General features: G+C 35.4%; 1 protein-coding gene across 1 annotated transcript in view; it reads left to right on the forward strand.

Moving 5' to 3' along the window:
• The first annotated feature begins 1,734 nt into the window (after positions 1–1,734).
• LOC136035662 (adhesive plaque matrix protein-like) overlaps positions 1,735–13,961 on the forward strand; it is a 22,778-nt gene continuing 10,551 nt past the window's right edge. The window contains exon 1 of the mRNA XM_065717576.1: positions 1,735–1,806. Within this exon, the coding sequence (XP_065573648.1) occupies positions 1,750–1,806 (57 nt within the window). The 5' untranslated portion in view covers positions 1,735–1,749. The remainder of the gene's footprint in view (positions 1,807–13,961) is intronic.

A 13,961-nucleotide genomic window follows, 5' to 3' on the forward strand; every position in this document is an offset into this window, starting at 1 on the left:
CCTCGGTGAACCTCCTGAGGGTTAATTGCGGATATAGATAGATGGGGTAGTTGACTATAAATTTGTATGATTTTATCGGAAGATTGAACATAAGCAGCTGTATTTTTATTGTACAACATCTCGAAATTGAAAGTCCAGTACTTCTTACCAATCGTTCGATCAATGCAGCCTTTATAGGACTATGACTATGATATAGCATTGTTTATATTTAAACAATATCTTCTCTACATGTGGATTGACAAATTCACTACCTCCATTCGTTTGAATTTGTCTACAACAATCTTGGTAAAAAATAATTCATAGAAATCTATTAACTTCAAAACCTCTATTATTCCGAAATGAAGTAGCACATGCACAGCAACTGAAGACACTGATTTCAAGTAGAATATATTAGTAGGGTGTATTGTGACGTCTTTGAATCTCATCTAGCGTTAAACGATCTGCTTGTATTATATGAAGTGGGAAAAGGGCTTTAGTTTTTAATAAAGATTACCACGAATTTTGTAAATATTCTGTTGCTAGCCCTTTTTGAAGTCCAGTGAACTGAGAAAGTGGTGGGGGAGTTTATAGTTCCCAATTCACTAATATTTTCATAAATATGATTTGAAACTTCAATAATTTTGAACACAAACACGTAGTGTAGCGTCCGCTACCCCTTTCCATACTAGTTGGTAGTGATGATGGTTATGAGTTGATATCAAGACATCTTTGCTATTTACTCACCAACACTGGTGTCATTAAATCATTGTTTCTACTACTAGTAGCGGTAGGTTTACTAGTATTGTTTAACATTGATTTAAAATCTTCTCCTTTTTATTGTTAGACTGTTATTTTCCACTGATCATTTTAGAGTTTGCTTACTAGTAATAAGACTTTTTGTGAAGTTTAATGTGATTAAAAAGTTGTATAGATGATTGTCAAAGGATAAAATTCGTTTACGAATTGTAGCCATATTTTACATTAAGCCGAGTAGATTGTAACTTTTTCCCTTAATTATAATTAAATTCCCTTTATTATCAATTCGAGTGTTTTCACTTTTCATGAGATATGTCTTTTATTTTGCTAGCGATATGAGGGTAGCAGTAGGTCTCCAACACCTGACAAAACCATGGACAATATTGAATCTCCCTTCTTTGGTTGTTTTGCTGTTGTTGATGTTCCAGAATCTTGAACCATTGGCGTCAATTTGTAGGGTCATGTGTGCTATATTTTTTTTGAAACAGCTGTTTACAGGTCTTGCTATTATTGATAACACAAGTGTAAAAAAGCTACCACCCGTTTCCTTTTAAATTTTAGATATTTTCCTTTGTTAATGCTTCTTGCCAGGGCGCCTACAATGGAACGATATTGCTTTTTCTATTGTTTAACTAATTTGGGCAAGTGAGCAAGCCCTTGGTTCAATTTAAACAAAGTTCAGATATGAGATTAATGATTTTTTGTCAATACCTTCTTAAGTGTCATGATGGTAACTAATGACCATTTTTACTGTTCATTGGAAGATACCCGGTAAATTCATTATCAAAAATACCTGTGACTAAACGCAAATCTTCGGGTATGTTCTGATTGACATCCAATAGAATATAACCATAAGGCTTATTTGTTGCTTGATTGTATGCTGAAAGTAGAAGTTTTTGCGCACCATGATATATTTGTTTATTGAGAGTTATTAGAGAACTTGAATCCCGAAAAACGCTTTAGATGATATAGTAGGTACAATTCAAAGCAAGTGTTCTCATATATTTTTCTCTGATGAAAGAGATTGTGAAGGACAAGTGTTACGGAAATTTTTTCATGGTGCGAGCAGAAGTAAGCAATTTTAGCATCTTCAGAGACAATTGTTCAATGGATTCAGTCAAACCCACAATAAAAACCCATGAGTTGGGATCAATAATGTAGAACACGTCAATTTGATATTCTGGTGCAAAAGCCTTTATTTTATCACAAGACTCTTGCCAAACTTTGTAGTAATAGTAGATTTTTTCGGCTTTTTCATAAACATCTGATTACGACTTTGTACTATTTTTGCTAAAAGTGTCGTTTTGCCCGAGGTTGGTGGACCATAAAGAAACGATCTGAATGGTGTTTTAAACTCATAAACTTCGTCTTCAAAGCCTTCGACAGCTGGAATAAAACTAACTGTTAACAGTATTTGGCTAATGAATAAATAATAATAATTTTCCTATCAGTCCTCCAACTACTACGATGTTCAAGAACAACAATATTAGAATAATAGATGTTTTCTCTTATTTTATGATAAACACAAAACATTTTTTAAATAAGCATTTTATATAAAAAAAAAATCACAGTCTAAAAAACTTAGAAAAGGGTTATACATCCCCCCTCCCTTCATAAGTCGCTACGACCACTGGTGGCGGCCGACCGAAGGCCAGATCCCTCCCCCTTCCCAGGAGAACTGTGAGCGTGGGGATTCAAGTAAACAATTTTATTTTAAGAATGCGTAAAAATACATTAAAAATACAACAACAATAACTCTGCCTAGTATTCACGGAAAATAATGTTGGAAAAGTCTCTGCCCCTCCCACCTACTGAATTTAAATGAAATTTTCCACACCAAGATGTTGTCTATATTGTACATAAGCATCTCGATCTGAAGTGAGGTTGTGCCAATGGGGTAGTACCTTCAGACCAGCCTCACATGCATTGACTTCATCCTATATTGCTGACATGGCGTTATTTTCTACTATAACTGTGTACTTTTCAAATTTTAATGAACAAATCGCTATTATTTTCACTCTTAAAACTAAATTACTTTCCACACAGGTTCTTTAAACACTCATATCGAAATTATCTTTAACATAGTGTATTAGGCAACCCCTTGCAGGCTTTTTATATCCTCATTGTGAGTTTGTCAACAAAGTACCTTTGGATCTGCAAACACACAATGGGCAATAAAGTCATTCCCCGTCTCGAATTTTAGATATAATAGTTAGGACCTGGCGGTTCATTAGCTCCGGATAAATAGAGTCGTTCCGATTGGTAAAGTCAAGTCAAGAGCTAATGTGCTTATCATTTTCCTAATCATTTAATAAATTATCAGTTTTAACTTTTGGGATGAGTGAATTAGCGTCTCAATAATACACTTGAACTACCCCCTCCCTCGGCCATTGGTGTCTAAACCCATTGTAAATAATTCCTACACGAGTTTTTTTTTAATTTCAAAAATTGGACTACCACCTGCATTATTTATTCAAAATAATATTTCTTTTTTCCTATGCCAAAAGATCGTATTAGAGTCTATGATTATGAAAGATGTGAAATTCTGTCGTATAGGCAATCTAGAATGCTTAATGTCCTATTGGTAGTATAGCTCCTCAAACTACTGAGAAGCTAGAATGTACTCTAATCACTTTTCAACGCACCCTTCAACTTGCCCTGGAGGTTTCAGCTTAATTCCTTAACCTGTTCCTGGGATATTGCTGTCATATGCTTCTGACAACAGCAAGCCCTTGGTATGTTCTGATTTTATTTAATATCCCATTTAACATTGTCTGATTCATTTCCCTAAATACCCTAAGCCTTTTTGGAGACCCACGATCAAACACACCACCCTTTCCTAAGACAACAACATTAGCTTATAAGTGAATAAGGGGCAAATTGCCTAATTTACAGCTCTTGCCCCAAGAACTGTGGCCAGTCATGTCATCCCTGAGGGCAATAGTTGTTTGATCTTCGGATTATTTTGAACAATATGACAACCTCAAAATTTTGACGGGATGTGTTTGGTGGTGGACAGCTAAAATGGCAAAGCGAGGGGGGCTGGTTGTCCTCTGATGAGTTTTCAACATCCTCCTAAACATGCCCTAAAAGTTTCAGCTTAATACTCTCAGCCATTCATGAAATACTGCAGATACATACTTTTAATAGCCTGGATGTACATGGTGTCTTTTGATCTAGTTCAACATTCCCTGGAAGTATTTCATAGCAATCTTATCTTTTTGGGACCCATCCAAGATAAAAATAAAATGCCCTTTTCCCAATTTTAAACGCTAAATGTTAACAGTCGGCAAAGTGCATAATTCACAACACCTACCATGAGGTGGGCACGTCTTCGGAAATCATCAGAATTTTATATTCTCAATTTAGATATTTCTTAAACTAAGCTATCTTGCAAATGAATCCTAATCAGTGTTTTTTGGTTAATCTATCATATTTTGGTAATTCAAAATTAGTTATACAAAAAATTATATATTTTATTCTAACATAAACAAAATAGCACTTTGATAATCTCGATACCTTTATTTGCTATGTTCAGGGACATAAATAGGTTTTTTAGGGGGAAAACAAAATTTAGGTGCAGTATATGAAATTCAGTATTATTACTAAGAGAATTGTAAAAACTGAAAATTTTAGAGAGAGGGTAGAAAACCCTTCCTTCCAGTCTAATTACTTGGTAACTTTTAGTAACTAAGTAACTTTTTTGTAGAATTTATTTTTATTTTGAAATTTCAAAGAAATAAAAAATTCCAACCGTACTGTAACACCCTGTGCTTTCAGTAAAGTGCGAAACCTATAAGTAAGCGGAGGAAAACTTTCAGGGGTTATAGCCTACTCTTTATTTTAGATAAACTTTTGTGCATTTTTAGTTTGAACAGACCTTTGTGCTTTAAGCTTGCTCTTTACCTTGGGCCCTTTGTGTTTGAAAAAGGTCTGAATCTTGCTCTTTATTTATCTATCTTTTCCTAGTTACTGCATAAATTATTCTTTTTAGCTATTGATTCTGCATAAATTGTATATAAATTAAGGGACAAGTACTTAGCAGTATCACATCCAAAACCGGGAGGCTATTTGAATAGGTATAGCTCTAAGCCTATTGGCTATCTCAGAATTTTCTCTTGGCAGAATCTTGGACCTAGTTGAGCCAGAACTATTTTATCGTGGCCCTAAATCACAGAAATTAGAACTTTGCTGTATTTCCATGTCTTGTTACTTAAGAATGCACAAATAATTGAAAGTGCAGGTCGAGCAACTAATTGAAAGTAATCGACTAACTAATTGAAGGTGCAGGTCGATAAACTGCATCCCTTCACTTACCTCAGATGTGTTAGTAGTGAAGATACGGATGCAGTAAAGATGTTAAAGTAGGATCACCATTGCACAGGGTTTTTTTTACAGTTGAATAAATTTGGCAAAAATAGAAGAATAAGTCTTCGAACTAATATTAAAACATTGGAAGCCATAGTGGTGACAGTAATCACGTATGACTCGGAAAAGTTGGCGCTTCGGAAAGCAGAGGAAGATATGCTAGATGTTTTCTAGAGGAATTGGCCAAGATGTTTTAAGTATTTGTTGGCCTGGCCAAAAGATTGAGTGACAATAAGTTGTAACATATTTATGGCTCGATCTCAAGTTATAGGGCTATAGCGAAAAAAAGCCACGTGTGACGGATGATACATTACCAAAGATTGGGCTTTTCGGCCACCAATCTAAGAACTTACTAAAAGCCAGTCTCCCCCGAATGGGGTTGTAAAAGATTATAAGAAAAGGAAAATTTGAGCTTCATAGAAGATTACAAAGAGAGAAATTTTAAACAGATTGGAGTAGAGGAGGAATTTGCTTAGTTTTGGTGGCCTTAGGCAGCTGGGTGCTGTAATGAATTGTTAGAAATAGTACCAGTAATTAGAATTTTTGTCATCTTAAAAAGGTAATGGGCCAACTGCCTGACTCAACCTTTGAAGAGTACTTCAATTTACTCTTCAAATCCTTAGCTTTGTTCTCTTTTAATTAAGGCTACTAGTGTATACTCATGAAGCGAGTAAAGTGTTAACTGGCCTTAACCAAAAGTAAAAAACCGCAAAAATGAACTTGTCAAACGTTATTCTAATTTACTACAGTTTTTGTTAAGGTTTCAACTTCAGTATGTGCGATTACGAAACTTTACCTAGCTAATATTTACAAAAAAAGAATTCGCATGATCACATGGTCAGTTGTCATCCGAGGGTCTCCCACTCTCCGCCATTGGGTGTCAATCTTGAATCTAGAATTTTGCCACGCGTGATGTACCTACACCACGCTGTGGGATAAATGGTACACCTGGTGCTGCGCGAATCATACTTCCACTACACATGGCAAGTGTCAACAGGTAAACACTATTGATAACATACCGTTAAATAGTTCGTGATATCAAACTGCATGTAAGGAGCGACTAGTTCTAATAGAAACTGAAACACTAATAAAGGAGATTTGGCAACAATGCATGCACTACAGGAATTTGTTTTTTTATGGTGATTTCAGATATATAAGACTCGTCAACTTTAAAGTAACCCACCATAAATTATAAGTCTAAAAAAATTGCTTGATTTTTGAAAAATGGGTAAAGGTGCCAAAAAAGGGAAGCAACCTTGATGAAAATTACATCACCACATTCAGCATACCAGAGAACCCTACTGTAGAGGCTTCAAGTCCGTATCGAAAAAATATTAAATTTATATTTTTTCCTAGAAGCTTGATCACGGATGCTTGTTTATTCATTTTTCATTTATTTTTTCCCAAGGGTAATTATATCGAAATAAAGGTTTCAGAATATAGAGAGAGGGGTTATTGGAATAGAAATCGAAAGTTCTAGCAGCCTTTTTAAGCAGCGGAAGAGATGGTGCAAACAGAGTTATGTTTTCAGCCATTTTGCAGAGCAAAAACAGTTGTAACTAAAATCAAACCAAAAAGCCATTATGATTGTTATTCGATTTTCAACTATCGTAAATTCCATTTTTAAGTGGCAGAGAAGGCACATTGAGGGGAAATTGTTCGTAAAGATGCAACTAGTTCATACGAAATCAAAGGTTCATATAGACAATGATTTTGAACCTTCGTTTAACTAAGCTGATTTATTTGAGGCTTGATTAAATTAAATATAAAAAAATAAGTTTTTTTTTAACAAAAAGTGAGGAGCGACATTAAAACTTAAAACGAACAGAAGTTATTCCGTATATGCAAGGGGCTGTCTCCTCCTCGATGCTCCGCTCGTTACACTAAAGTTTTTTTATTGTTTTAAAAAGTAGAGTTGTGAGAAACAGTCAAACTTTAGCGGAAAGAGCAGGGCAATAAGGAGGGGACAGGCCCTTTGGTATACGGAATAATTTCTGTTCGCTTTAAGTTTTAATGTAGCTCCTTACTTTCTGTAATAAAAACTTGTTTTTTATTTAATTTCTGTATGCTTTTGAATTAATGCAGCTTTTGATTTAGGCTCACCGTACCTGAATAATTAAAACGAAATTTGCATATTAATTTCACTTTATTTGGCTAAATGGCTATCTCAAAGCTTTGATTGGATGATTTTGAGAAGAAAGGGCCGGGGAATTGGGCCTAGTTGCCCTCCAATTTTTTTGGTTGCTTAAACAGGCCAGTAGAACTTTTAATTTTATTTACGAGCGTTTTTATTAGGTCGAAGTTCGAATTTTGTTCCATTTCTTCAAGAATGACCCCTGAATCAAAAAAGCCGTTTAATCAAAACAAACAGCTATTTTGAAATTACTAATAATACTTTAGCGTAAAGAGCGAGGTATTGAGGAGGGGATGAACCTCCTCATATACATAATAATACCTGTTCTTTTGAAGTTTTAATGTTGCTCCTTACTTTCGGTTGAAAAAGTGTGTTTTTTTTTTATTTCTGAACGTTTTTGAATTAATGCAGGTTTGTGTTTTGGCTTACCGTGCATGAATAATTAAAACGAAATTTGCATATTAATTTTACTTTTTTTGGCGTAGCTTTCTCAAAGTATTGATCGGACGATTTTGAAAAAAAGGGGCGGGAAAGGAAGCCTAGTTGCCTTCCAATTTTTTGGCTACTTAAATAGGCCAGTAAGACTTATAATTTTATTGATGAACGTTTTTATTAATAATAAATATACGTAACCGACAAATTAAATTACGTAACAAACTTCTATATTCTCATATTTTTATTACATATATGAGGGGGTTTGTCCCCTCGTCAATACCTCGCTCTTTGCACTAAAGTCCGAATTTTTTTCCAACTCTCTAAGAATGACCCCTGAATCACAAAGGTCTTGAATAACCTTTGAATTATTTTAAACAAAATAGATATTTCAAATTCTGATTAGACGTAATTAGGGGAAAATGGTGTGACGAGAGGGAGGGTGGTTCCTCATCGATCACTTGTGACTCAATGGGCACTGGAACTTTCGATTTCCAATCGAATTAGCCCCCTCGAAAGTTTATACGACCACCCTTTCCACAAAACCCTTATGTGTTAACAATGGACAACTTGCACAGCTTACAGCCCTTGCCCTGATGGCTGAGGGTGTCAGCTCCAGAGGCATAGTTATTTGACTTTTGGATTATTTCAAACAAAATAAATATATCAAAACTCTGATCAGATGTATTTGAAGGGAGGGTGGCTGCCCTTCGATTAGTTTTGATTCTTAAAAAGAGAACAAACCCTTTTGATATGAATCGAATAAACCTCCTCTAAAGTTTATACGACCCCCCTCTCATAAAAACCTTGTTTATTGCTAACAGGAAAATTGCATAGCTTACAGGTCTTGCCCCGGGGCTTGGATTTCTTATCAGCCCTGGAGGAAAAATTTTTTGGCCTTTTAAATATTTTAAATAAAACGGCTATCACAAAAATTTGATTCGATTTAATTGGGCTAAAAGGGCGTGAAAGGGGGGTGTCGTCCAATCACTTTTGAATCTTAAAAGGGGTACTAGAGCTTTCAATCTGCAATCGAATCTGCCTCCGAAGTTTATGCGATCACCCCTTAAATAAATACTCTATGTGTTAACAACAAGCAATTTGTTTATCTTGCAGCACTTCCCTCGAGGACTAAAAGACGGGGTTATCAAACCCGTAAGCATAGTTATTCGGCCTTTGGATTATTTTGAAAATGACTATCTCACAGTTTGATCGGATGCATTTGGCGGAAAAGGGCGTGAGGGGCTGGCAATCCTCCTATCACTTCTCACTCTTAAAAGAGGAACTAGAACTTGTGATTTCCAATCGCATGAGTCCCTTCAAAGTTCACCCGACACCCCCTTCCCTATGATGTGCCTCAGGGAAAAAAATTAATAATAACAAAACATTGAATCCTTATGGCTCTCTACTACTTACAGCACTATAGTATTGCCTCTGGAATCGGAATTTCTAGCTTGCCTAGAATTAAACATCTAGTTTAATAGGTTTATCCTCTAATTTTAGAGGTTTATCCTCTAGGTTGCTGGGAATTAAACGTATGAAATTAACATAATATTATATCAGTGAAAATATTATTTTAAAAAAACAAAGTCTTTCAAAGAAAAGTAAACAACTAGGCCAAATTAAACTAAAATCGAGCAGAAATAAAATCAAATAATAATTCAAGCTTATATCGAATATAAATCACTATCAACAAATAAATGAAGTCCAAAACGAATTGTTTGACACAAGGCCTTCTTTAACATGGCAGAAGCTACTACTGCCTGATTCAATCCCCGTTTTAAACGTTTAAGTTGAATTTTTCATATAAAATGCTTTGAGAATGATAATCATCCCTGAAAAAGCGCACCCTTTGAAATATTTATCAGGAGCGACACTTAGAATCTCACCTTCAACACTTTTCTAAAAGTATTTCTACAACAAGAGAGGAGATATCACCCAACAGCACCCATGCTCCAGACTTAGCTCGAAAGTATTCCTGGGAACGAACAAAGACATAAATTAATTTATTAGTTAAAATATTTGAGCAGTAAACACGCTTTTTGAGGCTTCAGGTAAACTTCTCCCACCCAAAAGGACCGTTACCGTTATCCCTCCTTCACTATAGCTGATTTAAAATTGTACACCAGAGTATATAATCAAACAGTTTGTGGCAACGAACTGTAGTAAGGAGCAACCTAGCTCAATAGTAACCGAAACTCGAAATAACGGAATTTTGATACCAATATATACAACAACAAAAATCAGATTATTATGCATATTTTAAATATATAAGTTTCATTAGTATTAGCTGTCAAAAGTTACAAACCTGAGAAAATTTGTCTTATTTTCGGAAAAGGGGGGAAATACCCCTTAAAAGTCACAGAATCTTAATGAAATCACGCCAACAGATTCAGCGTATCAGAAAACACTACTGTAGAGGTTTCAAGGTCCTATCTGCAAAAATGCGTAATTTTGTATTTTTTGCCAGAAGAAAATCACAGATGCGTGTTTATTTGTTTGTTTCTCCATGGGTGATCGTATCGATCCAGTGGTCCTAGAATGTCGTGAGAGGGCTCATTTTAACGGAAAGTAAAGGTTCTAGTGCCTTTTTTGGTGACCAAATAAATTGGAGGGAAATTACGCCCCCTCCCATGCTCATTTTTCCCCAAAGTCACCGGATCAAAATTTTGAGATAGTTATTTTATTCAGCATAGTCGAAAAATCTAATAACTATGTCTTTGAGGACGACTTAATTGCCCAGAGTCCCCGGGGGAAGGACTGAAGTTATGAACTTTGTCCATTGTTTACATATAGTGTTAGTTATTGGGAAGTATACTGACGTTTTCAGGGGGATTTTTTCTGGTGGTAAGCGGTCAGGGAGAGGGGGTTACTTGAAAGGTTCTTTCCTTGGAGGAATTTATCTCGTGGAGGAAGAGAATTTTCATGAAGAGGGTGCTGTATTTTCCAGTGTTATTTAAAAAAAAATGAGAAATTAAATAAAGAACCAAGGTTTTTTCAACTGAAAGTAGGGAGCAACATTGAAACTTAAAACAAACAGAAATTATTCCGTATATGAGGGGGGCTTTCCCTCCTCAGTGTCCCGCTCTTTACGCTAAGGTTTGGCTCTTTGTCAAAGTTCTAATTTTTAAAACAATGAAAAAATTTAGCGTAAAGAGCGGGGCGTAGAGGAGGGGACCTTCCCTTTCATATACGGAATAATTTCTGTTCGTTTTAAGTTTTGATGTCGCTCCATACTTGCAAGTAAAAAAATTGTTGGAAAAAATGAATAATAAAAGCGAAATTTGCATATTATTTTTTTTTGTCTAAATGGCTTTCTCATAGTTTTGATTGAACGATTTTGATAAAAAGAAGGAGTGGGGGAGAAGGCCTAGTTACCCTCCAATTTTTGGTTACTTAGAAAGCAACTAAAGCTTTTTAAATTTTTTTATAAACGTTTTTATTAGTAATAAATACTGTAACTTACGAATTAACATACGTAACGAACTTCTGTATTTGTATATTTTTATTACGTATATGAGGGGGTTTGCCCTCTCGTAAATACCTCGCTCTTTACACTAAAGCTTGAATTGTGTCCCAACTCTTTAAGAATGACCCTTAACTTACAAAGGCCGTAGAATAAATAGTTGAGATTACTAAAAATACTTTTAGCTAGCCCCTTTCATATACGGAATAATTTCTGTTCGTTTTCAGTTTTAATGTCGCTCCTTACTTTCAGTTAGAAAATACTTGTTTTTTATTTATTACCATAAAAAGCAGAATCCTGATGTCCACACATTGTTGCAAAAAACTCCTTTATTAGTATTTCAGTTTCTATTAGAACTAGTTGCTCCTTACATACAGTTTGATATCACAAACTATTTAAAGGTTCGTTACCAATCATGTTTACCTGTTGACACTTGCCATGTGTGGTGGAAATATGATTCACGCAGCACCAAGTGTATCATTTATGGCACAGCGTGGTGTAGGTGCACCACGCGTGGCAAAATCATAGATTCTAGATTGACACCCAATGGCGGAGATTGGGAACCTCTCGGATGATGACTGACTATGTGATCAAGCGAATACTTTTTTTTGTAAATATTAGCTAGGTAAAGTTTTGTAATCGAGTACACTGAAGTTGAAACCACAGCAAAAACTGCATTAAATTAGAACAACATTTGACAAGTTCATTTTTGCGGTTTGGACTTTTGGTTAAGGCCAGTTAGCATTTTATTCGCTTCGTGGATACACACTAGTAGCCTTAATTAAAAGAGAACAAGGTTAAGGATTTACTCTTCAAAGGTTGAGCCAAGTAATTGGTCCATTACCCTTTTAAAATAACAAAGTCTGTAATTAATGCTACTATTTCTAACAGCTCATTACAGCATCCAGCTGCCTAAGGCCACCAAGACTGCACAAGTTCCTCCTCTACTCCAGTCTGTTCAAAACTTCTGTCTTTGTAATCTTCCATGAAGTTCAAGTTTTATTTTTCTTACTACCTTTAAGCACCTCATTGGGGGGTAACTGGCTTTTAGTATGTTCTTAGATGGGTGGCCGAAAGGCCCAATATTTGGCAATATATCATCTGTCACATGTGGCCTTTTTTTTCACTATAGCCCTATAACTTGAGATCGAACCATTTTTATCTTACAACTTTCCCTTAATTTATATACAATTTATGCAAAATCAACAATTAAAAAGGATAATTTATGAAGTAACTACGCGAGGAAAATCACTTGACAATATAGATAAATAAAGAGCAGGATTTAGACTTATTTCAAACACAAATGGCCCAAGGTAAAGAGCAAACTTAAAGCACAAAGACCAATTCAAATTTAAACTCACTAATTCACAGTTATTATTAAACTCACAGTTATTTAAAGTAAAGAGAAGGGTGTAAGCCCTGAAAATTTTCCTCCACTTAATTATAGGTTTTGCACTATATAAGGGTGTATATAGGAGGGTTTGTCTCCTCCTCAATTCCTCGTTCTTTACGCTAAAGTATTTTTAGTAATTTCAACTATTTGTTCTACAGCCTTTGTGATTCAGGGGTTATTCTTAAAGAATTGGGAGAAAATTCAAGCTTTAGTGTAAAGAGTGAGGCATTGACGAGGGTGAATCCCTTCAGATACGCAATAAAAATATACAAATATAGAAGTTCGTAACGTAAGTTAATTCGCAAGTTACGTATATTTATTACTAATAAAAACCTTCGTAAAATAATAAGAAGTTCTAGTTGCCTTTTAAAGTAGCCAAAAATTGGAGGTCAACCAGGCCTCCTCTTCCATCCCTTTTTTTTTATCAAAATCGTGCGATCAAAACTATGAGAAAGCCATTTAGCCAAAAAAATTAATATGAAAATTTCGTTTTAATTATGCATGTACGGTGAGCCACTATCAAAACATGCATTAAAAACGTTCAGAAACGTTTCAAAAACGTCCAGAAATTAACCAAAACACACGTTTTTTTCAACTGCAAGTAAGGAGCGACATTAAATCTTAAAACGAACAAAAATTATTCCGCATATGAAAGAGGCTGTCCCCTCCTCAACGCGCCACTCTTTACGCTAAAGTTTAAATCTTTCTCACAACTTTCTTTTTAAAACAATAAAAAAACTTTAGCGTAAAGAGTGGGGCGTTGAGGAGGGGACAGCGCCTTTCATATACGGAATAATTTCAGTTCGTTTTAAGTTGAAATGTCGCTCCTTACTTGCAGTTGAAAAATTTTTTTTGTATTTAATACACATATAGGCTAATGTTGTTGTTTTAGGAAAGGGTGTCATGTGTGATCATGTGTCTCCAGAAAGGCTTGGGGTATTGAGGGAAATGTTTCAGGAAATATTAAGTAGGATATTGAATAAAATCAGAACATACTAAGTGCTTGCTGGTGTCAGAAGCATATGACAGCAATATCTCAGGAACGGTTGAAGGTAATAAGCTGAAACTTCCAGGGCAAGTTGAGGAGTGTGTTGAAATGTGACTAGAGTGCAACCTAGCTTCTCAGTAGTTTAAGGGACAATTCTATAGAAAGGATAATAGGCATTAAAGCTTGCCTATACTACACACAGGGTGTTGGGCACTATGGGTTGCCTATACTACAGACAGAACACCTACCTCCTTTTTATGGCACTTGGCATTAACCAAGTGACATATAGCGATCGCAAACTCAGTTGGTCTGTCTGTCGGTCTGTCTGTCTGTCTGTCTGCTACTTCAGGCAAGCTAGGACGATGAAACTGGACATGTGTATCAGGGACCGGACCAGATTAAATTAAAAATAGGTGTTTTCCTGAGCTGACCATATGGGGGGGGA

The sequence above is a fragment of the Artemia franciscana genome, chromosome 2 (assembly GCF_032884065.1).
Source record: "Artemia franciscana chromosome 2, ASM3288406v1, whole genome shotgun sequence".
Lineage (NCBI taxonomy): Eukaryota > Metazoa > Arthropoda > Branchiopoda > Anostraca > Artemiidae > Artemia > Artemia franciscana.